At 49.1% G+C, this 25,722-nt stretch overlaps 1 protein-coding gene across 2 annotated transcripts; it reads left to right on the top strand.

The window, feature by feature from the left end:
- Positions 1 to 11,871: 11,871 nt before the first annotated feature.
- ZBTB17 (zinc finger and BTB domain containing 17) lies at positions 11,872 to 25,675 on the top strand. Of its 2 annotated transcripts, XM_069742228.1 has the most exons (15): positions 11,872 to 11,971; positions 20,814 to 21,020; positions 21,095 to 21,286; positions 21,356 to 21,469; positions 21,551 to 21,637; positions 21,782 to 22,158; positions 22,435 to 22,577; positions 22,652 to 22,952; positions 23,034 to 23,121; positions 23,192 to 23,308; positions 23,590 to 23,710; positions 23,778 to 23,908; positions 23,989 to 24,216; positions 24,538 to 24,627; positions 25,308 to 25,675. In XM_069742228.1, exons 1-15 carry the CDS (start codon positions 11,965 to 11,967, stop codon positions 25,550 to 25,552), a joined length of 2,448 nt encoding a protein of 815 aa, XP_069598329.1. In that variant the 5' UTR covers positions 11,872 to 11,964; the 3' UTR covers positions 25,553 to 25,675. The 2 variants fall into 2 exon arrangements, with proteins under 2 accessions (XP_069598329.1, XP_069598328.1); XM_069742227.1 differs by having other exon boundaries at positions 11,882 to 11,971; positions 21,095 to 21,469.
- The last annotated feature ends 47 nt before the right edge of the window (positions 25,676 to 25,722 follow it).

Here is a 25,722-nt window from a genome sequence, read left to right as displayed (position 1 = left end):
GACTACAATATACACCTGCCCCCCAATATCCGATACACAGGACTATAATATACACCTGCCCCCAATATCCGATACACAGGACTACAATATACACCTGCCCCCCAATATCCGATACACGGGACTACAATATACACCTGCCCCCCAATATCCGATACACAGGACTATAATATACACCTGCCCCCAATATCCGATACACGGGACTATAATATACACCTGCCCCCAATATCCGATACACAGGACTATAATATACACCTGCCCCCCCAATATCCGATACACAGGACTATAATATACACCTGCCCCCAATATCCGATACACAGGACTATAATATACACCTGCCCCCAATATCCGATACACAGGACTATAATATACACCTGCCCCCAATATCCGATACACGGGACTATAATATACACCTGCCCCCAATATCCGATACACGGGACTATAATATACACCTGCCCCCAATATCCGATACACAGGACTACAATATACACCTGCCCCCAATATCCGATACACAGGACTACAATATACACCTGCCCCCCAATATCCGATAGGCAGGACCATAATATACACCTGCCCCCAATATCCGATACACGGGACTATAATATACACCTGCCCCCAATATCCGATACACGGGACCATAATATACACCTGCCCCCAATATCCGATACACGGGACTATAATATACACCTGCCCCCAATATCCGATACACGGGACTATAATATACACCTGCCCCCAATATCCGATACACGGGACTATAATATACACCTGCCCCCAATATCCGATACACGGGACTATAATATACACCTGCCCCCAATATCCGATACACAGGACTACAATATACACCTGCCCCCCAATATCCGATAGGCAGGACCATAATATACACCTGCCCCCAATATCCGATACACGGGACTACAATATACACCTGCCCCCCAATATCCGATACACGGGACTACAATATACACCTGCCCCCCAATATCCGATACACAGGACTATAATATACACCTGCCCCCCAATATCCGATACACAGGACTATATTATACACCTGCCCCCAATATCCGATACACAGGACTATAATATACACCTGCCCCCCAATATCCGATACACGGGACTATAATATACACCTGCCCCCCAATATCCGATACACAGGACTATAATATACACCTGCCCCCCCAATATCCGATACACGGGACTATAATATACACCTGCCCCCCAATATCCGATACACAGGACTATAATATACACCTGCCCCCCAATATCCGATACACAGGACTATATTATACACCTGCCCCCCAATATCCGATACACAGGACTACAATATACACCTGCCCCCCCAATATCCGATACACAGGACAATAATATACACCTGCCCCCCAATATCCGATACACAGGACTATATTATACACCTGCCCCCAATATCCGATACACAGGACTATAATATACACCTGCCCCCAATATCCGATACACAGGACTACAATATACACCTGCCCCCAATATCCGATACACGGGACTATAATATACACCTGCCCCCAATATCCGATACACGGGACTATAATATACACCTGCCCCCCCAATATCCGATACACAGGACTATAATATACACCTGCCCCCAATATCCGATACACAGGACTATAATATACACCTGCCCCCAATATCCGATACACAGGACTATAATATACACCTGCCCCCAATATCCGATACACAGGACTATATTATACACCTGCCCCCAATATCCGATACACAGGACTACAATATACACCTGCCCCCAATATCCGATACACAGGACTATAATATACACCTGCCCCCCCAATATCTGATACACAGGACTATAATATACACCTGCCCCCCCAATATCCGATACACAGGACTATAATATACACCTGCCCCCAATATCCGATACACAGGACTACAATATACACCTGCCCCCAATATCCGATACACAGGACTATAATATACACCTGCCCCCAATATCCGATACACAGGACTATAATATACACCTGCCCCCAATATCCGATACACAGGACTATAATATACACCTGCCCCCAATATCCGATACACAGGACTATAATATACACCTGCCCCCAATATCCGATACACAGGACTATATTATACACCTGCCCCCAATATCCGATACACAGGACTACAATATACACCTGCCCCCAATATCCGATACACAGGACTATAATATACACCTGCCCCCCCAATATCTGATACACAGGACTATAATATACACCTGCCCCCCCAATATCCGATACACAGGACTATAATATACACCTGCCCCCAATATCCGATACACAGGACTACAATATACACCTGCCCCCAATATCCGATACACAGGACTATAATATACACCTGCCCCCAATATCCGATACACGGGACTATAATATACACCTGCCCCCCAATATCCGATACACAGGACTATAATATACACCTGCCCCCCAATATCAGATACACGGGACTATAATATACACCTGCCCCCAATATCCGATACACAGGACTATAATATACACCTGCCCCCAATATCCGATACACAGGACTATAATATACACCTGCCCCCCAATATCAGATACACGGGACTATAATATACACCTGCCCCCAATATCCGATACACAGGACTACAATATACACCTGCCCCCCAATATCCGATAGGCAGGACCATAATATACACCTGCCCCCAATATCCGATACACGGGACTACAATATACACCTGCCCCCCAATATCCGATACACGGGACTATAATATACACCTGCCCCCCCAATATCCGATACACGGGACTATAATATACACCTGCCCCCCCAATATCCGATACACAGGACTACAATATACACCTGCCCCCAATATCTGATACACGGGACTATAATATACACCTGCCCCCCAATATCCGATACACAGGACTATAATATACACCTGCCCCCCAATATCCGATACACAGGACTACAATATACACCTGCCCCCAATATCTGATACACGGGACTATAATATACACCTGCCCCCCAATATCCGATACACAGGACTACAATATACACCTGCCCCCAATATCCGATACACAGGACTACAATATACACCTGCCCCCAATATCCGATACACAGGACTATAATATACACCTGCCCCCAATATCCGATACACGGGACTATAATATACACCTGCCCCCAATATCCGATACACAGGACTACAATATACACCTGCCCCCAATATCCGATACACAGGACTACAATATACACCTGCCCCCAATATCCGATACACAGGACTACAATATACACCTGCCCCCAATATCCGATACACAGGACTATAATATACACCTGCCCCCAATATCCGATACACAGGACTACAATATACACCTGCCCCCAATATCCGATACACAGGACTACAATATACACCTGCCCCCAATATCCGATACACAGGACTATAATATACACCTGCCCCCAATATCTGATACACAGGACTACAATATACACCTGCCCCCAATATCCGATACACAGGACTATAATATACACCTGCCCCCCCTCCTTACACACGGTGACAGGTATATAGGACTCCCCTCCCCCGGTACCGGATGTCTCCTGCAGGTTGTATATCAGGCACATTGTCCGGGGTATAAGGGAAGATCCCGACTTTTATCTGCCGATTCCAGTGGATTCCTCCAATCAGCAGGCGGTGGGGGTCCAGATGGTTCAGGCCGGGGGGGTCCGGATGGTGCAGGTACTAGGAGGCAATCTCAGTCCAGAAATGAAACATTTGTGTTTGTAGTGACAGAAACAAAGGAGGAAGAAACCGGGGCAAAGGGCGACTATGGGCTGTGTGCACCGAGACCCCCAGTACAGACCCCAGGAGAAAGCCACATCAGCAGAGGAGAGGATTAGATACACGGCTCAGCAGTCAGTATCACAGAGGAGAGGATTAGATACACGGCTCAGCAGTCAGTATCACACAGGATAGGATTAGATACACGGCTCAGCAGTCAGTATCACAGAGGAGAGGATTAGATACACGGCTCAGCAGTCAGTATCACACAGGGGAGGATTAGATACACGGCTCAGCAGTCAGTATCACACAGGAGTGGATTAGATACACGGCTCAGCAGACAGTATCACACAGGAGAGGATTAGATACACGGCTCAGCAGTCAGTATCACACAGGAGAGGATTAGATACACGGCTCAGCAGTCAGTATCACACAGGAGAGGATTAGATACACGGCTCAGCAGTCAGTATCACACAGGAGAGTATTAGATACACGGCTCAGCAGTCAGTATCACACATGAGAGGATTGGATACACGGCTCAGCAGACAGTATCACACAGGAGAGGATTAGATACACTGCTCAGCAGTCAGTATCACACATGAGAGGATTAGATACGCAGCTCAGCAGACAGTATCACACAGGAGAGGATTAGATACGCGGCTCAGCAGTCAGTATCACATGAGAGGATTAGATACACGGCTCAGCAGACAGTATCACACAGGAGAGGATTAGATACACTGCTCAGCAGTCAGTATCACACATGAGAGGATTAGATACACGGCTCAGCAGTCAGTATCACACATGAGAGGATTAGATACACGGCTCAGCAGTCAGTATCACACATGAGAGGATTGGATACACGGCTCAGCAGACAGTATCACACAGGAGAGGATTAGATACACTGCTCAGCAGTCAGTATCACACATGAGAGGATTAGATACGCAGCTCAGCAGACAGTATCACACAGGAGAGGATTAGATACACGGCTCAGCAGTCAGTATCACACATGAGAGGATTAGATACACGGCTCAGCAGACAGTATCACACAGGAGAGGATTAGATACACGGTTCAGCAGTCAGTATCACACAGGAGAGGATTAGATACACGGCTCAGCAGAGTATCACACAGGAGAGGATTAGATACACGGCTCAGCAGTCAGTATCACACAGGAGAGGATTAGATACACGGCTCAGCAGACAGTATCACACAGGAGAGGATTAGATACACGGCTCAGCAGACAGTATCACACAGGAGAGGATTAGATACACGGCTCAGCAGTCAGTATCACACAGGAGAGGATTAGATACACGGCTCAGCAGTCAGTATCACACAGGAGAGGATTAGATACACGGCTCAGCAGTCAGTATCACACAGGAGAGGATTAGATACACGGCTCAGCAGACAGTATCACACAGGAGAGGATTAGATACACGGCTCAGCAGTATCACACAGGAGAGGATTAGATACACGGCTCAGCAGTCAGTATCACACAGGAGAGGATTAGATACACGGCTCAGCAGACAGTATCACACAGGAGAGGATTAGATACACGGCTCAGCAGTCAGTATCACACAGGATAGGATTAGATACACGGCTCAACAGTCAGTATCACACAGGAGAAGATTAGATACACGGCTCAGCAGTCAGTATCACACAGGAGAGGATTAGATACACGGCTCAGCAGTCAGTATCACACAGGAGAGGATTAGATACACGGCTCAGCAGTCAGTATCACACAGGAGAGGATTAGATACACGGCTCAGCAGACAGTATCACACAGGATAGGATTAGATACACGGCTCAGCAGACAGTATCACACAGGAGAGGATTAGATACACGGCTCAGCAGACAGTATCACACAGGATAGGATTAGATACACAGCTCAGCAGTCAGTATCACACAGGATAGGATTAGATACACAGCTCAGCAGTCAGTATCACACAGGATAGGATTAGATACACGGCTCAGCAGACAGTATCACACAGGAGAGGATTAGATACACGGCTCAGCAGTCAGTATCACACAGGAGAGGATTAGATACACGGCTCAGCAGTCAGTATCACACAGGATAGGATTAGATACACGGCTCAGCAGTCAGTATAACACAGGAGAGGATTAGATACACGGCTCAGCAGTCAGTATCACACAGGAGAGGATTAGATACACGGCTCAGCAGTCAGTATCACGCAGGGGAGGATTAGATACACGGCTCAGCAGTCAGTATCACACAGGAGTGGATTAGATACACGGTTCAGCAGACAGTATCACACAGGAGAGGATTAGATACACGGCTCAGCAGTCAGTATCACACAGGAGAGGATTAGATACACGGCTCAGCAGACAGTATCACACAGGAGAGGATTAGATACACGGCTCAGCAGTCAGTATCACACAGGAGAGGATTAGATACACGGCTCAGCAGTCAGTATCACACAGGAGAGGATTAGATACACGGCTCAGCAGACAGTATCACACAGGAGAGGATTAGATACACGGCTCAGCAGTCAGTATCACACAGGAGAGGATTAGATACACGGCTCAGCAGTCAGTATAACACAGGAGAGGATTAGATACACGGCTCAGCAGTCAGTATCACACAGGAGAGGATTAGATACACGGCTCAGCAGTCAGTATCACACAGGGGAGGATTAGATACACGGCTCAGCAGTCAGTATCACACAGGAGTGGATTAGATACACGGTTCAGCAGACAGTATCACACAGGAGAGGATTAGATACACGGCTCAGCAGTCAGTATCACACAGGAGAGGATTAGATACACGGCTCAGCAGACAGTATCACACAGGAGAGGATTAGATACACGGCTCAGCAGTCAGTATCACAGAGGAGAGGATTAGATACACGGCTCAGCAGTCAGTATCACACAGGAGAGGATTAGATACACGGCTCAGCAGTCAGTATCACACAGGAGAGGATTAGATACACGGCTCAGCAGTCAGTATCACACAGGAGAGGATTAGATACACGGCTCAGCAGTCAGAATCACACAGGAGAGGATTAGATACACAGCTCAGCAGACAGTATCACACAGGAGAGGATTAGATACACGGCTCAGCAGTCAGAATCACACAGGATAGGATTAGATACACGGCTCAGCAGACAGTATCACACAGGAGAGGATTAGATACACGGCTCAGCAGTCAGTATCACACAGGAGAGGATTAGATACACGGCTCAGCAGTCAGTATCACACAGGAGAGGATTAGATACACGGCTCAGCAGTCAGTATCACACAGGAGAGGATTAGATACACGGCTCAGCAGTCAGTATCACACAGGAGAGGATTAGATACACATCTCAGCAGACAGTATCACACAGGAGAGGATTAGATACACAGCTCAGCAGACAGTGTCACACAGGAGAGGATTAGATACACGGCTCAGCAGACGGTATCACACAGGAGAGGATTAGATACACGGCTCAGCAGTCGGTATCACACAGGAGAGGATTAGATACACGGCTCAGCAGTCGGTATCACACAGGATAGGATTAGATACACGGCTCAGCAGTCAGTATCACACAGGAGAAGATTAGATACACGGCTCAGCAGTCAGTATCACACAGGAGAGGATTAGATACACGGCTCAGCAGTCAGTATCACACAGGAGAGGATTAGATACACGGCTCAGCAGTCAGTATCACACAGGAGAGGATTAGATACACGGCTCAGCAGACAGTATCACACAGGATAGGATTAGATACACGGCTCAGCAGACAGTATCACACAGGAGAGGATTAGATACACGGCTCAGCAGTCAGTATCACACAGGAGAGGATTAGATACACGGCTCAGCAGTCAGTATCACACAGGAGAGGATTAGATACACGGCTCAGCAGACAGTATCACACAGGATAGGATTAGATACACGGCTCAGCAGACAGTATCACACAGGAGAGGATTAGATACACGGCTCAGCAGTCAGTATCACACAGGAGAGGATTAGATACACAGCTCAGCAGTCAGTATCACACAGGAGAGGATTAGATACACGGCTCAGCAGTCAGTATCACACAGGAGAGGATTAGATACACGGCTCAGCAGACAGTATCACACAGGAGAGGATTAGATACACGGCTCAGCAGTCAGTATCACACAGGAGAGGATTAGATACACGGCTCAGCAGTCAGTATCACACAGGAGAGGATTAGATACACGGCTCAGCAGTCAGTATCACACAGGAGAGGATTAGATACACGGCTCAGCAGTCAGTATCACACAGGAGAGGATTAGATGCACTGCTCAGCAGACAGTATCACACAGGAGAGGATTAGATACACGGCTCAGCAGTCAGTATCACACAGGAGAGGATTAGATACACGGTTCAGCAGACAGTATCACACAGGAGAGGATTAGATACACGGCTCAGCAGTCAGTATCACACAGGGGAGGATTAGATACACGGCTCAACAGACAGTATCACACAGGAGAGGATTAGATACACGGCTCAGCAGTCAGTATCACACAGGATAGGATTAGATACACGGCTCAGCAGTCAGTATAACACAGGAGAGGATTAGATACACGGCTCAGCAGTCAGTATCACACAGGAGAGGATTAGATACACGGCTCAGCAGACAGTATCACACAGGAGAGGATTAGATACACTGCTCAGCAGTCAGTATCACAGGATAGGATTAGATACACGGCTCAGCAGTCAGTATCACACAGGAGAGGATTAGATACACGGCTCAGCAGTCAGTATCACTCAGGAGAGGATTAGATACACGGCTCAGCAGTCAGTATCACACAGGAGAGGATTAGATACACGGCTCAGCAGACAGTATCACACAGGAGAGGATTAGATACACGGCTCAGCAGTCAGTATCACACAGGGGAGGATTAGATACACGGCTCAGCAGTCAGTATCACACAGGAGAGGATTAGATACACGGCTCAGCAGTCAGTATCACAAAGGAGAGGATTAGATACACGGCTCAGCAGTCAGTATCACACAGGAGAGGATTAGATACACGGCTCAGCAGTCAGTATCACTCAGGAGAGGATTAGATACACGGCTCAGCAGTCAGTATCACACAGGAGAGGATTAGATACACGGCTCAGCAGTCAGTATCACACAGGAGAGGATTAGATACACGGCTCAGCAGACAGTATCACACAGGATAGGATTAGATACACGGCTCAGCAGACAGTATCACACAGGAGAGGATTAGATACACGGCTCAGCAGACAGTATCACACAGGATAGGATTAGATACACGGCTCAGCAGACAGTATCACACAGGAGAGGATTAGATACACGGCTCAGCAGTCAGTATCACACAGGAGAGGATTAGATACACAGCTCAGCAGTCAGTATCACACAGGAGAGGATTAGATACACGGCTCAGCAGTCAGTATCACACAGGAGAGGATTAGATACACGGCTCAGCAGACAGTATCACACAGGAGAGGATTAGATACACTGCTCAGCAGTCAGTATCACACAGGAGAGGATTAGATACACGGCTCAGCAGTCAGTATCACACAGGAGAGGATTAGATACACGGCTCAGCAGTCAGTATCACACAGGAGAGGATTAGATACACGGCTCAGCAGTCAGTATCACACAGGAGAGGATTAGATACACGGCTCAGCAGTCAGTATCACACAGGAGAGGATTAGATACACGGCTCAGCAGACAGTATCACACAGGATAGGATTAGATACACGGCTCAGCAGACAGTATCACACAGGAGAGGATTAGATACACGGCTCAGCAGTCAGTATCACACAGGAGAGGATTAGATACACAGCTCAGCAGTCAGTATCACACAGGAGAGGATTAGATACACGGCTCAGCAGTCAGTATCACACAGGAGAGGATTAGATACACGGCTCAGCAGACAGTATCACACAGGAGAGGATTAGATACACGGCTCAGCAGTCAGTATCACACAGGAGAGGATTAGATACACGGCTCAGCAGTCAGTATCACACAGGAGAGGATTAGATACACGGCTCAGCAGTCAGTATCACACAGGAGAGGATTAGATACACGGCTCAGCAGTCAGTATCACACAGGAGAGGATTAGATGCACTGCTCAGCAGACAGTATCACACAGGAGAGGATTAGATACACGGCTCAGCAGTCAGTATCACACAGGAGAGGATTAGATACACGGTTCAGCAGACAGTATCACACAGGAGAGGATTAGATACACGGCTCAGCAGTCAGTATCACACAGGGGAGGATTAGATACACGGCTCAGCAGACAGTATCACACAGGAGAGGATTAGATACACGGCTCAGCAGTCAGTATCACACAGGATAGGATTAGATACACGGCTCAGCAGTCAGTATAACACAGGAGAGGATTAGATACACGGCTCAGCAGTCAGTATCACACAGGAGAGGATTAGATACACGGCTCAGCAGACAGTATCACACAGGAGAGGATTAGATACACTGCTCAGCAGTCAGTATCACAGGATAGGATTAGATACACGGCTCAGCAGTCAGTATCACACAGGAGAGGATTAGATACACGGCTCAGCAGTCAGTATCACTCAGGAGAGGATTAGATACACGGCTCAGCAGTCAGTATCACACAGGAGAGGATTAGATACACGGCTCAGCAGACAGTATCACACAGGAGAGGATTAGATACACGGCTCAGCAGTCAGTATCACACAGGGGAGGATTAGATACACGGCTCAGCAGTCAGTATCACACAGGAGAGGATTAGATACACGGCTCAGCAGTCAGTATCACAAAGGAGAGGATTAGATACACGGCTCAGCAGTCAGTATCACACAGGAGAGGATTAGATACACGGCTCAGCAGTCAGTATCACTCAGGAGAGGATTAGATACACGGCTCAGCAGTCAGTATCACACAGGAGAGGATTAGATACACGGCTCAGCAGTCAGTATCACACAGGAGAGGATTAGATACACGGCTCAGCAGACAGTATCACACAGGGGAGGATTAGATACACGGCTCAGCAGTCAGTATCACACAGGAGAGGATTAGATACACGGCTCAGCAGTCAGTATCACAAAGGAGAGGATTAGATACACGGCTCAGCAGTCAGTATCACACAGGAGAGGATTAGATACACGGCTCAGCAGTCAGTATCACACAGGAGAGGATTAGATACACGGCTCAGCAGTCAGTATCACTCAGGAGAGGATTAGATACACGGCTCAGCAGACAGTATCACACAGGAGAGGATTAGATACACAGCTCAGCAGACAGTATCACACAGGAGAGGATTAGATACACGGCTCAGCAGTCAGTATCACACAGGAGAGGATTAGATACACGGCTCAGCAGACAGTATCACACAGGGGAGGATTAGATACACGGCTCAGCAGTCAGTATCACACAGGAGAGGATTAGATACACGGCTCAGCAGTCAGTATCACAAAGGAGAGGATTAGATACACGGCTCAGCAGTCAGTATCACACAGGAGAGGATTAGATACACGGCTCAGCAGTCAGTATCACACAGGAGAGGATTAGATACACGGCTCAGCAGTCAGTATCACACAGGAGAGGATTAGATACACGGCTCAGCAGTCAGTATCACACAGGAGAGGATGAGATACACGGCTCAGCAGTCAGTATCATACAGGAGAGGATTAGATACACGGCTCAGCAGACAGTATCACACAGGATAGGATTAGATACACGGCTCAGCAGACAGTATCACACAGGATAGGATTAGATACACGGCTCAGCAGACAGTATCACACAGGATAGGATTAGATACACGGCTCAGCAGTCAGTATCACACAGGAGAGGATTAGATACAGCTCAGCAGTCAGTATCACACATGAGAGGATTAGATACACGGCTCAGCAGTCAGTATCACACAGGAGAGGATTAGATACACGGCTCAGCAGTCAGTATCACACAGGAGAGGATTAGATACACGGCTCAGCAGTCAGTATCACACAGGAGAGGATTAGATACACGGCTCAGCAGTCAGTATCACAAAGGAGAGGATTAGATACACGGCTCAGCAGTCAGTATCACACAGGAGAGGATTAGATACACATGTCCTTACACCACAGCTTGGTCACTTGCAGGAGGAGGGCAGGCGCCCGGTGTAAATATGGCGCTGTCTGTGGTCACAGGCCGATGATGTACCCGGATGTGCGCCGCCATAGACGAGTCTGACTTCCGACCTTTTCCAGTATGGCGGCGCCCTTTGTCCGCTGTCTTTTTAGCTGTAGGATGTGATTTCTTTGCATCTCCGGGATGGCAGGTACCGGGGTCTGTGAGTGACTGTGCGGCCTCTTGTCCTCAGGGGTCCGGACAATGGTGGTCGTGTGCTAGCGCGGAGCCCGGCCCGTGACGTCAAGCGGGCGGTGTCTTCCTCCTGCAGTGTAATGTGACGTCACGCGAGCATCAGCCTCCCGTGTAATGTGACGTCATGAGCGCAGTAATGTGACGTCATGAGCGCAGTTTCCTTCTGTATAATGTGACGTCACTTGTCTGCGGTGTCCTCCTCCTGTGTAATGTGACGTCATGAGCGCAGTTTCCTTCTGTATAATGTGACGTCACTTGTCTGCAGTGTCCTCCTGTGTAATGGGATGTCACTTGTCTGCGGTGTGCTCCTCCCGTGTAATGTGACGTCACTTTTCTGTGGTGTCCTCCTTCTGTGTAATGTGACGTCACTTGTCTGCGGTGTGCTCCTCCCGTGTAATGGGACGTCACTTGTCTGTGGTGTCCTCCTCCCGTGTAATGGGACGTCACTTGTCTGCGGTGTGCTCCTTCTGTGTAATGTGACGTCACTTGTCTGCGGTGTGCTCCTCCCGTGTAATGGGACGTCACTTTTCTGTGGTGTCCTCCTCCCGTGTAATGGGACGTCACTTGTCTGCGGTGTGCTCCTTCTGTGTAATGGGACGTCACTTGTCTGCGGCGGCGTCCTCCCGTGTAATGTGACGTCACTTTTCTGTGGTGTCCTCCTCCCGTGTAATGGGACGTCACTTGTCTGCGGTGTGCTCCTTCTGTGTAATGGGACGTCACTTGTCTGTGGCGGCGTCCTCCCGTGTAATGTGACGTCACTTTTCTGTGGTGTCCTCCTCCCGTGTAATGTGACGTCACTTGTCTGCGGTGTCCTCCTTCTGTGTAATGGGACGTCACTTGTCTGTGGCGGCGTCCTCCCGTGTAATGTGACGTCACTTTTCTGTGGTGTCCTCCTCCCGTGTAATGGGACGTCACTTGTCTGCGGTGTCCTCCTTCTGTGTAATGTGACGTCACTTGTCTGCGGTGTCCTCCTGTGTAATGGGACGTCACTTGTCTGCGGCGGCGTCCTCCCGTGTAATGTGACGTCACTTTTCTGTGGCGTCCTCCTCCCGTGTAATGGGATGTCACTTGTCTGCGGTGTGCTCCTCCCATGTAATGGGACGTCACTTGTCTGCGGTGTGCTCCTTCTGTGTAATGGGACGTCACTTGGGAGGAGGTGGTGATGGCGAACTCAGTCGAGGGGTTCAAGAGAGGCCTGGATGTCTTCCTGGAGCAGAACAATATTGTATCATACAATTATTAGGTTCTGTAGAAGAACGTAGATCTGGGTATTTATTATGATAGAATATAGGCTGAACTGGATGGACAAATGTCTTTTTTCGGCCTTACTAACTATGTTACTATGTTACTTGTCTGTGGCGTCCTCCTCCCGTGTAATGGGATGTCACTTGTCTGCGGTGTGCTCCTCCCGTGTAATGTGACATCACTTGTCTGCGGTGTGCTCCTCCCGTGTAATGGGACGTCACTTGTCTGCGGTGTGCTCCTCCCGTGTAATGGGACGTCACTTGTCTGCGGTCTCCTCCTCCCGTGTAATGTGACGTCACTTTTCTGTGGTGTCCTCCTCCTGTGTAATGTGACGTCACTTGTCTGCGGCGGCGTCCTCCCGTGTAATGGGATGTCACTTGTCTGCGGCGTCGTCCTCCCGTGTAATGAGACGTCACTTGTCTGCGGTGTCCTCCTCCTGTGTAATGTGACGTCACTTGTTTGCCGCGTCCTCCTCCCGTGTAATGGGACGTCACTTGTCTGCGGTGTGCTCCTCCTGTGTAATGGGACGTCACTTGTCTGCGGTGTCCTCCTTCTGTGTAATGTGACGTCACTTGTCTGCGGTGTCCTCCTTCTGTGTAATGTGACGTCACTTGTCTGCGGCGTCCTCCTTCTGTGTAATGTGACGTCACTTGTCTGCGGTCTCCTCCTCCTGTGTAATGTGACGTCACTTGTCTCCGGTGTGCTCCTTCTGTGTAATGTGACGTCACTTGTCTGCGGCGTCCTCCTCCCGTGTAATGTGACGTCACTTTTCTGTGGTGTCCTCCTCCCGTGTAATGGGACATCACTTGTCTGCGGTGTCCTCCTTCTGTGTAATGGGACGTCACTTGTCTCCGGTGTGCTCCTTCTGTGTAATGTGACGTCACTTGTGTCCGGTGTCCTCCTTCCGTGTAATGGGACGTCACTTGTCTCAGGTGTGCTCCTCCTGTGTAATGGGACGTCACTTGTCTGCGGTGTCTTCCTTCTGTGTAATGTGACGTCACTTGTCTGCTGCATCCTCCTTCCGTGTAATGTGACGTCACTTGTGTCCGGTGTCCTCCTTCCGTGTAATGGGACGTCACTTGTCTCCGGTGTGCTCCTTCCGTGTAATGGGACGTCACTTGTGTGCGGTGTCCTCCTTCTGTGTAATGGGACGTCACTTGTCTGCGGCGTCCTCCTCCCGTGTAATGTGACGTCACTTTTCTGTGGTGTCCTCCTCCCGTGTAATGGGACATCACTTGTCTGTGGTGTCCTCCTTCTGTGTAATGGGACGTCACTTGTCTCCGGTGTGCTCCCTCTATGTAATGGGACGTCACTTGTCTGCTGCATCCTCCTTCCGTGTAATGTGACGTCACTTGTGTCCGGTGTCCTCCTCCCGTGTAATGGGACGTCACTTGTCTGCGGTGTCCTCCTTCTGTGTAATGGGACGTCACTTGTCTGCGGTATCCTCCTTCTGTGTAATGGGATGTCACTTGTCTGCGGCGTCCTCCTCCCATGTAATGGGTTGTCACTTGTCTGCGGTGTGCTCCTCCCGTGTAATGTGACGTCACTTGTCTGTGATGTCCTCCTCCCGTGTAGTGGGACATCACTTGTCTGCGGTGTGCTCCTCCCGTGTAATGGGACGTCACTTGTCTGCGGCGGCGTCCTCCCGTGTAATGTGACGTCACTTTTCTGTGGTGTCCTCCTCCTGTGTAATGTGACGTCACTCGTTTGCCGCGTCCTCCTCCTGTGTAATGGGACGTCACTTGTCTGCGGCGGCGTCCTCCCGTGTAATGTGACGTCACTTTTCTGTGGCGTCCTCCTCCCGTGTAATGTGACGTCACTTGTCTGCGGTGTCCTCCTCCTGTGTAATGGGACGTCACTTGTATGCGGCGGCGTCCTCCCGTGTAATGTGACGTCACTTGTCTGCGGCGGCGTCCTCCCGTGTAATGTGACGTCACTTGTCTGCGGCGTCCTCCTCCTGTGTAATGGGATGTCACTTGTCTCCGGTGTGCTCCTTCTGTGTAATGGGATGTCACTTGTCTCCGGTGTGCTCCTTCTGTGTAATGTGACGTCACTTGTCTGCGGTGTCCTCCTCCTGTGTAATGGGACGTCACTTGTCTGCGGCGGCGTCCTCCCGTGTAATGTGACGTCACTTGTCTGCGGCGTCCTCCTCCCGTGTAATGTGACGTCACTTTTCTGTGGCGTCCTCCTCCTGTGTAATGGGATGTCACTTGTCTCCGGTGTGCTCCTTCTGTGTAATGGGACGTCACTTGTTTGCGGTGTGCTCTTTCTGTGTAATGGAAAAACAACAAGAGAAAGAAAGCTATGCAAATAGGGCGCACGCCCAAAAAAATACAAACTGAATAGCAAAAAATACAAAAATAATTTATTAACCCCTTTACCCCCAAGGGTGGTTTGCACGTTAATGACCGGGCCAATTTTTACAATTCTGACCACTGTCCCTTTATGAGGTTATAACTCTGGAACGCTTCAACGGATCCCAGTGAATCTGACATTGTTTTCTCGTGACATATTGTACTTCATGACAATGGTAAAAATTCTTTGATAGTACCTGCGTTTATTTGTGAAAAAAACGGAAATTTGGCGAAAATTATGAAAATTTCGCAATTTTCCAACTTTGAATTTTTATGCAATTAAATCACAGATATATGTCACACAAAATACTTACTAAGTAACATTTCCCACATGTCTACTTTACATCAGCACAATTTTGGAACCAAAATTTTTTTTTGTTAGGGAGTTATAAGGGTGAAAATTTGACCAGCAATTTCTCATTTCTACAACACCATTTTTTTTTAGGGACCACATCTCATTTGAAGTCATTTTGAGGGGTCTATATGATAGAAAATACCCAAGTGTGACACCATTCTAAAAACTACACCCCTCAAGGTGCTTAAAACCACATTCAAGAAGTTTATTAACCCTTCTGGTGCTTCACAGGAATTTTTTGAATGTTTAAATAAAAATGAACATTTAACTTTTTTTCACAAAAAATTTAATTCAGCTCCAATTTGTTTTATTTTACCAAGGGTAACAGGAGAAAATGGACTGCAATCATTGTTGTACAATTTGTCCTGAGTACGCCAATACCCCACATGTGGGGGTAAACCACTGTTTGGGCGCATGGCACAGCTCGGAAGCGAAGGAGCGCCATTTGACTTTTCAATGCAAAATTGACAGGAATTGAGATGGGACACCATGTTTCGTTTGGAGAGCCCCTGATGTGCCTAAACATTGAAACCCCCCACAAGTGACACCATTTTGGAAAGTAGACCCCCTAAGGAACTTATATAGAGGTGTGGTGAGCTCTTTCACCCACCAAGTGCTTCACAGAAGTTTATAATGTAGAACCGTAAAAATAAAAAATCATATTTTTTCACACAAATTATCTTTTCGCCCCCAATTTTTTATTTTTCCAAGGGTAAGAGAAGAAATTGGACCCCAATAGTTGTTGTACAATTTGTCCTGAGTAAGCTGATATCCCATATGTGGGGGTAAACCACTGTTTGGGCGGATGGGAGAGCTCGGAAGGGAAGGAGCGCCGTTTGACTTTTCAATGCAAAATTGACAGGAATTGAGATGGGATGCCATGTTGCGTTTGGAAAGCCACTGATGTGCCTAAACATTGAAACCCCCCACAAGTGACACCATTTTGGAAAGTAGACCCCCTAAGGAACTTATCTAGAGGTGTGGTGAGCACTTTGACCCACCCAGTGCTTCACAGAAGTTTATAATGCAGAACCGTAAAAATAAAAAAATCATATTTTTTCACAAAAATTATCTTTTCGCCCCCAATTTTTTATTTTTCCAAGGGTAAGAGAAGAAATTGGACCCCAATAGTTGTTGTACAATTTGTCCTGAGTGCGCTGATACCCCATATGTGGGGGTAAACCACTGTTTGGGCGGATGGGAGAGCTCGGAAAGGAAGGAGCGCCGTTTGACTTTTCAATGCAAAATTAACAGGAATTGAGATGAGACGCCATGTTGCGTTTGCAGAGCCCCTAATGTACCTAAATAGTAGAAACCACTCACAAGTGACACCATTTTGGAAAGTAGACCCCCTAAGGAACTTATCTAGATGTGTGGTGAGCGCTTTGACCCACCAAGGGCTTCACAGAGGTTTATAATGGAGAGCCGTAAAAATAAAACAAAAATTTTTTCCCACAAAAATTATTTTTTAGCCCCCAGTTTTGTATTTTCCCGAGGGTAACAGGAGAAATTGGACCCAAAAATGTGTTGTCCAATTTGTCCTGAGTGCGCTGATACCCCATATGTGGGGGGAAACCACTGTTTGGGCGCATGGGAGGGCTCGGAAGGGAAGGAGTGCCATTTGAATGCAGACTTAGATGGAATGGTCTGCAGGCGTCACATTGCGTTTGCAGAGCCCCTAATGTACCTAAACAGTAGAAACCCCCCACAAGTGACACCATTTTGGAAAGTAGACCCCCTAAGGAACTTATCTAGATGTGTGGTGAGCGCTTTGACCCACCAAGGGCTTCACAGAGGTTTATAATGGAGAGCCGTAAAAATAAAACAAAATTTTTTTCCCACAAAAATTATTTTTTAGCCCCCAGTTTTGTATTTTCCCGAGGGTAACAGGAGAAATTGGACCCAAAAATGTGTTGTCCAATTTGTCCTGAGTGCGCTGATACCCCATATGTGGGGGGAAACCACTGTTTGGGCGCATGGGAGGGCTCGGAAGGGAAGGAGTGCCATTTGAATGCAGACTTAGATGGAATGGTCTGCAGGCGTCACATTGCGTTTGCAGAGCCCCTAATGTACCTAAACAGTAGAAACCCCCCACAAGTGACCCCATATTGGAAACTAGACCCCCCCGGGAACTTATCTAGATGTGTTGTGAGAACTTTGAACCCCAAGTGTTTCACTACAGTTTATAACGCAGAGCCGTAAAAATAAAAAATCTTTTTTTTCCCACAAAAATTATTTTTTAGCCCCCAGTTTTGTATTTTCCCAAGGGTAACAGGAGAAATTGGACCCCAACAGTTGTTGTCCTATTTGTCCTGAGTACGCTGATACCCCATATGTTGGGGTAAACCCCTGTTTGGGCACACGGGTGAGCTCGGAAGGAAAGAAGCACTGTTTTACTTTTTCAACGCAGAATTGGCTGGAATTGAGATCGGACGCCATGTCGCTTTTGGAGAGCCCCTGATGTGCCTAAACAGTGGAAACCCCCCAATTATAACTGAAACCCTAATCCAAACACTCCCCTAACCCTAATTCCAACGGTAACCCTAACCACACCTCTAACCCTGACACACCCCTAACCCTAATCCCAACCCTATTCCCAACTGTAAATGTAATCTAAACCCTAACTGTAACTTTAGCCCCAACCCTAACTGTAGCCCTAACCCTAGCCCTAACCCTAGCCCTAACCCTAGCCCCAACCCTAACCCTAGCCCTAGCCCTAGCCCTAACCCTAGCCCTAACCCTAGCCCTAACCCTAGCCCTAACCCTAGCCCTAGCCCTAACCCTAACCCTAGCCCTAACCCTAGCCCTAGCCCTAACCCTAGCCCTAACCCTAACACTAGCCCTAACCCTAGCCCTAACCCTAGCCCTAATGGGAAAATGGAAATAAATACATTTTTTTATTTTTCCCTAACTAAGGGGGTGATGAAGGGGGGTTTGATTTACTTTTATAGCGGGTTTTTTAGTGGATTTTTATGATTGGCAGCCGTCACACACTGAAAGACGCTTTTTATTGCAAAAAATATTTTTTGCGTTACCACATTTTGAGAGCTATAATTTTTCCATATTTTGGTCCACACAGTCATGTGAGGTCTTGTTTTTTACGCGACGAGTTGACGTTTTTATTGGTAACATTTTCGGGCACGTGACATTTTTTGATCGCTTTTTATTCCGATTTTTGTGAGACAGAATGACCAAAAACCAGCTATTCATGAATTTCTTTTGGGGGAGGCGTTTATACCGTTCCGCGTTTGGTAAAATTGATAAAGCAGTTTTATTCTTCGGGTCAGTATGATTACAGCGACATCTCATTTATATCATTTTTTTATGTTTTGGCGCTTTTATACGATAAAAACTATTTTATAGAAAAAATAATTATTTTGGCATCGCTTTATTCTCAGGACTATAACTTTTTCATTTTTTTGCTGATGATGCTGTATGGTGGCTCGTTTTTTGCGGGACAAGATGACGCTTTCAGCGGTACCATGGTTGTTTATATCTGTCTTTTTGATCACGTGTTATTCCACTTTTTGTTCGGCGGTATGATAATAAAGCGTCGTTTTTTGCCTCGTTTTTTTTTTTTTTTCCTTACGGTGTTTACTGAAGGGGTTAACTAGTGTGCCAGTTTTATAGGGCGAGTCGATACGGACGCGGCGATACTAAATATGTGTACTTTTATTGTTTTTTTTTTTTTTTATTTAGATGAAGAAATGTATTTATGGGAATATTTTTTTTTTTTTTTCATTATTTAGGAATATTTTTTTTTAATTTTTTTTACACATTTGGAAAATTTTTTTTTTACTTTTTTACTTTGTCCCAGGGGGGGACATCACAGATCAGTGATCTGACAGTTTGCACAGCACTCTGTCAGATCACTGATCTGACATGCAGCAGTGCAGGCTTCACAGTGCCTGCTCTGAGCAGGCTCTGTGAAGCCACCTCCCTCCCTGCAGGACCCGGATCCGCGGCCATCTTGGATCCGGGACCTGGAGCAGGGAGGGAGGGCGGCAAGACCCTCGCAGCAACGCGATTACATCGCGTTGCTGCGGGGGTCTCAGGGAAGCCCGCAGGGAGCCCCCCTCCCTGCGCGGTGCTTCCCTGCACCGCCGGCACATCGCGATCATCTTTGATCGCGGTGTGCCGGGGGTTAATGTGCCGGGGGCGGTCCGTGACCGCTCCTGGCACATAGTGCCGGATGTCAGCTGCGATAGGCAGCTGACACCCGGCCGCGATCGGCGCCGCTCCCCCCGTGAGCGCTGCCGATCGCATATGACGTACTATTGCGTCCTTGGGAAGTAGGGCCCACCCCACATGGACGCAATAGTACGTCTGATGGCAGAAAGGGGTTAAAGAAAGAAACAATATATTTATATGTTTTTATTTTTGTGCATTTGTTTCTTTCTTTAATAAATTATTTTTGTATTTTTAGCTATTCAGTTTGTATTTTTTGGGGCGTGCGCCCTATTTGCATAGCTTTCTTTCTCTTGTTGTTTTTCCATGATGTTTTTGCTATGCATTGAGCTGCACCCCTTTATATGTTCATCATAATTATGGTAGTCGCCCAGTTGTGGTGCTCCCTAACTCTCTAAACTTTCTGTGTAATGGGACGCCACTTGTTTGCCGCGTCCTCCTGTGTAATGGGATGTCACTTGTCTCCGGTGTGCTCCTTCTGTGTAATGGGACGTCACTTGTTTGCGGTGTGCTCTTTCTGTGTAATGGGACGTCACTTGTTTGCCGCGTCCTCCTGTGTAATGGGACGCCACTTGTTTGCGGCGTCCTCCTGTGTAATGGGACATCAGGTGCCTGGTACGTCTGAGCTGACGCTGTTTTTCTCCCCTCCCCCGCAGACATGGACTTTCCGCAGCACAGTCACTTGGTCCTGGAGCAGCTCAATCAGCAGCGTCAGCTTGGGCTTCTGTGCGACTGCACCTTCGTGGTGGATGGAATCGACTTCAAAGCGCACAAAGCTGTGCTCGCAGCGTGCAGCCAGTACTTCCGCATGCTCTTCGTGGAGCAGAAAGATGTGGTTCACCTGGACATCAGCAACGCGGCAGGTAACGCTGTGCCCACTTGCGTTGCTGGTGCGTGACTCGTCTGCCAGGTTTCAGGCTGGCTTTTTTCCCCTTAGGTCTGGGACAAGTGCTGGAATTCATGTACACGGCGCGTCTAAATCTCACGCGTGAAAATGTGGAGGACGTCTTGGCCGTGGCCGGATTTCTGCAGATGCAGGAGATTGTGAACGCGTGCACAGCCCTGAAGTCACTCAGCATTACTTCCAGCCAGGGGCCACACAGCCTGGGGCCCCTCACGTCGGGACAAGGTAACGGGCAGCTGACTCCGGGGCGTGTCTGTCGTCCTGCAGTGTCATATTCATCCTCCTCTCGTGCAGATATCACCGATTTCTCCCCTCCGGCTGTCGCTGGGGAAAGTGAGCTGGAGACGAGCGACTCCACGACTGCCGTGTACCCACTGGAGGAAGCCGCAGACCCGGCGTGTCATGAGGGTGAGAATAGACCACGTTGTGACTGGTGGTGGATCCCTCCGGGTCTGAGCGACCGAGGTCATATGTCTTCTCTCCCTGCAGGTGGCGATGTCAGTAAACTGGGACTCCAGGAGGAGCGCGGAGCAGAGCCACAGCCTGCGGAGGAGCCAGCACTGAGTGCAGAGCGAGGTGAGGGTGCCCCATGTGTCCGTGCTCCACCCGACCCCCAGATATTATTGCACCTTCCTGGACCCCGGCATAGTATCCAGCAGGAAACCCTGATCTAGGTGACCCCAAAGCCCCCTTCCATAATACTGTTGTTCCTTCTCCCAGTCTCAGACCCTGGGAGCAGAGCAGTGAAGTTGGGGGACTTGTTGTCGTCAACCTCCTGGCCCCCGACTGCTCAGGAGAAGACCGAACATGTGCCTATCGATGAATCTCCGTCCACAGATGAGGAGGGGCCCGGTGAGCAGGCCGTGGGTGGGGACCCTACACAGAAACATGTCTGCTCTCCACGACCAGAAGTGAACGAGAGCCTGTGTGCCCCGATCCTGGGACCCGATCATGAGACTGAAGACTGCACCAATGAGAATACGGAGAAATCTGCGGAGGACGACCTGGGGTCCCTGAGACAACTGCGCTCAGGAGCCACAAACTATGCCGATCGCACAGAGTCACGGCCCTATAGCTCTACTACTCATGTGTGTGAGGTGAGTGAGGGCCACTCTGGCCAGGTACAGATTAGGCAGTCATCACTATGGACCGCAGCAAAAGTGAGCAGTTACGTGACTAAGCCAGCTCTGCTTCTAGTGTATGGTGCTGTACAATGTACATGTTGCTGCAGAACCTCTTTTTAACAACAAGATCTTCAGGACAGTCATTGAACATAACGAATCATCCACTCAGTAAGAGTTTCTGCAGCAGCTGGGGTTTGTACACTGCAGTGATGCTCTGGGATCACGCTGATTTATGTGATTCTCTTTCAGTACTGCAGCAAGGAGTTCACCCACACGGGAAACTACACGCGACACATCCGAATCCACACCGGGGAGAAGCCATACCGCTGCCACGAGTGCGACAAGGCTTTCTCTGACCCTGCTGCCTGTAAAGCGCATGAGAAGACTCACAGGTGAGGGCCCCGGGTCCCCTGCGGAGTGTGGGGACGGAGGGACCCACAGTAACATCTTCTGTTCTCTTTTTCAGTCCGTTAAAGCCCCATGGCTGTGATGACTGTGGGAAGAGTTACCGCCTGGTCAGTCTACTCAACCTGCACAAGAAGCGTCACACAGGCGAGCCCAACTACTACTGCAAGGTGTGCGGCAAGCTGTTCACCACCTCCGGCAACCTGAAGAGGCACCAGCTAGTCCACAGCGGAGAGAAGCCGTATCTGTGCGAGTACTGCAACCGGCCGTTCTCTGACCCCACGTCCAAGATGCGGCACCTGGAGACTCACGACACCAACAAGGAGCACAAGTGTCCGCACTGCGACAAGAAGTTCAACCAGGTGGGGCAGCCATGTCATGGACAGGTGCGTGGAGGAGGGGAACTGTAATGTCCTCTGTTAGCTCCATGGCTTTCTCCACAGCTGGGGAATCTGAAGGCTCATCTGAAGGTCCACATCGCTGACGGACCCCTGAAGTGCAGAGAGTGCGGGAAGCAGTTTACCACCTCAGGTAAGGCAGCGTGCAGCGGGGGGCCGATCATGGCAATCTCGTCCTCCTCATGCTCCTTCATCCTCTGCAGGAAACCTGAAGAGACACCTGCGCATCCACAGCGGCGAGAAACCTTACATCTGCATCCACTGCAAGAGGAAATTTGCAGATCCTGGGGCGTTGCAGCGGCACATCCGGACCCACACTGGTAACAGCCGCCATACTGTGCTCATTCCCTGTACATGATCTGCTGGGGATAGTAGTGTGTGTCGGGGTCTACTGTACGCTGCCAGGGGTCGGGGTCCATCTAGTGGTCAGTGTTCTCCATCCGCCTGACCTGTGAAGGGCGAGGTTATATTCCTGAGGTGCAGGTAACGTTCTGTGCCCTCCCCAATATACAGGGTCACGTGATCACGGATCGGGGACCCCAGCGTCAGGCGGACCCTGTACTGGCCGCTCTCATGCACCGTTCTGCTGGTTGTCTTACAGGAGAGAAGCCGTGCCTGTGTATGATCTGTGGAAAGGCGTTTACACAGGCCAGCTCCTTGATCGCTCATGTCCGCCAGCACACGGGGGAGAAGCCGTACGTGTGTGAGCGCTGTGGAAAGAGGTGAGTTCCCGAGGGATGCGGGGGTCCCATGTGTGTCACCTGCTGATGTCACCACTCTGACCATCAGGTTCGTGCAGTCCAGTCAGCTGGCCAATCACATCCGTCATCACGACAATATCCGGCCGCACAAGTGCAAAGTCTGCAACAAGGCTTTCGTCAACGTGGGAGACCTGACGAAACACGTTATTATCCACACAGGTGAGCCTGTCTGTCCGCCACCAGTCAGGTGATCACTTGTCCACCCGCGTGTGGTGACATTCTTATATCTGATTGGACAGGGGAGAAGCCGTACCTCTGCGATAAATGCGGCCGCGGCTTCAACCGCGTCGACAACCTGCGCTCTCACGTGAAGACCGTTCACAAGGGCAGAGCGGGCATGAAAATGCTGCATCGAGAAGAAGGGGAATTGGATGAAGAAGAAGTCAACATCGTGACCGTGGCTCCGGAAGAGATGGTGACGCTGGCTGCGGAGGACATCGCCAACACCGGTGTGACAGAGCTGACGGGTGAGTGAACCGGTTAGTCCCGTAAGATGATCCGCTGTGTGTATGTGGCAACCATATTTGAAAGTAAGCTATGAAGGATTATGGGAAAGGCTTTCCTGACCCCACACGATGGGATGGGCTGCTGTTTTGTGCCTCGTGCTAAAATGGGCCCTAACATGAGAGGCTACTGGCAAGTGTCCCCACCATTGAGGCATATGGGGGAGCAAGCTGTCGCTCGACCGCTCTGGACCTTTCTTTTCCCCGGTAATAACTAGCTATGGAGCTCTGGGGTATCCTTGGGGTATCAGGATTTGTTTCTGAGCTGCACCCCTTCTGTTCCAGTGGTTCCCATCTCCGCCTCGGTCACAGCTGACGAGACAGAAGCGTTAAAAGCAGAGATCACCAAGGCGGTGAAGCAAGTGCAGGAAGCAGGTAATGACCTTCAGCAATGGCTCCTCCCGTCCTGCGGGGGCAGCGATCAGTGCTGGGGAAATCTCTATAAGGTTGCTGTCACATACGCTTTTCTATGACGTCCTGATTGTGGCAGCCGTTACTTTCTAGTCTGTGGTACAATATAAAATGCAGAATGGGCCGTTTCCTGGCGAAGGTCTCTATAATGCCAGAAAAGCTCCTGTCCGGTAAGTGCACCGAGCAATGGAGGGGATGTAATGTCTGACACAGGCATCTGTCCACCTGTGGAGCCCACGTAATAAGACCTATATGGACCGTACACGTCTTTCCTGCACCTGTCTGGACACAGATCAGAAGTGGATCTGGGAGGAATATAAGGAGGGACGTTGCTGTGGATCTGCTTTTTCCCGTCTTTAGGTCCTTCCTGTAGATCTTTCATTACGTTTCACTCCACTCTTGACTTGGGTCCTTAGAGGGTTAAGGAGCTGTCGGAGGCTGAGGTCCGCTCCTCCGCACAGTGTGGAAATGGAGATTGTGTGCGCCGTGTTTATAACATACAGTATTTGGGCTGCAGCTTGCATCGGTCGCTGTTCAGACAGGGTTTTGTGATGAGCAGTTTGTTTATCTTTGGCGCATGTCATGTTTTGTACTCGTCGCTCCATTCGCGGTGCTGTCCGTGTCCTAACATTTCTCTCCCGCAGACCCGAATACTCAGATCCTGTACGCCTGCGACTCCTGCGGTGACAAGTTCCTAGATGCCAACAGCCTGGCGGAGCACGTCCGGATGCACACGGCTCAGGCCTTGGTTATGTTTCAGTCAGACACGGACATTTATCAGCAGTACAATGCGCAGACCACGTGGCACGCGGAGCAGGTGGTGCAGTCCAGCGAGCTGCTCTTCCGCCAGCAGGATGGGCCTGATGTGCAGCCGCAGCCCATGGACTGACCGCGGCCTGGCGGGCAGCCGCTCAAATGCCACATCCCTGGACTCTTGACATGTAATCTTTGTGATAAGTTATGGCCTGTAACAGCGCCCGTCGTATGCGTTTAATAAATATAATTTTTTAAATTTGTGTTGTTAATATGATGGTGGTTATCCTTCACCGCTGGGCTGCA

This window comes from Ranitomeya imitator, chromosome 10, assembly GCF_032444005.1.
Source record: "Ranitomeya imitator isolate aRanImi1 chromosome 10, aRanImi1.pri, whole genome shotgun sequence".
Lineage (NCBI taxonomy): Eukaryota > Metazoa > Chordata > Amphibia > Anura > Dendrobatidae > Ranitomeya > Ranitomeya imitator.
This window is presented reverse-complemented; position numbering and strand designations above follow the sequence as displayed.

Coding starts and splice junctions, on each gene's coding strand:
- ZBTB17 (XM_069742227.1), top strand. Junction 22,953..23,033: donor GCGACAAGAAGTTCAACCAG/GTGGGGCAGCCA, acceptor CTTTCTCCACAG/CTGGGGAATCTGAAGGCTCA. Junction 23,309..23,589: donor GCACATCCGGACCCACACTG/GTAACAGCCGCC, acceptor GTTGTCTTACAG/GAGAGAAGCCGTGCCTGTGT.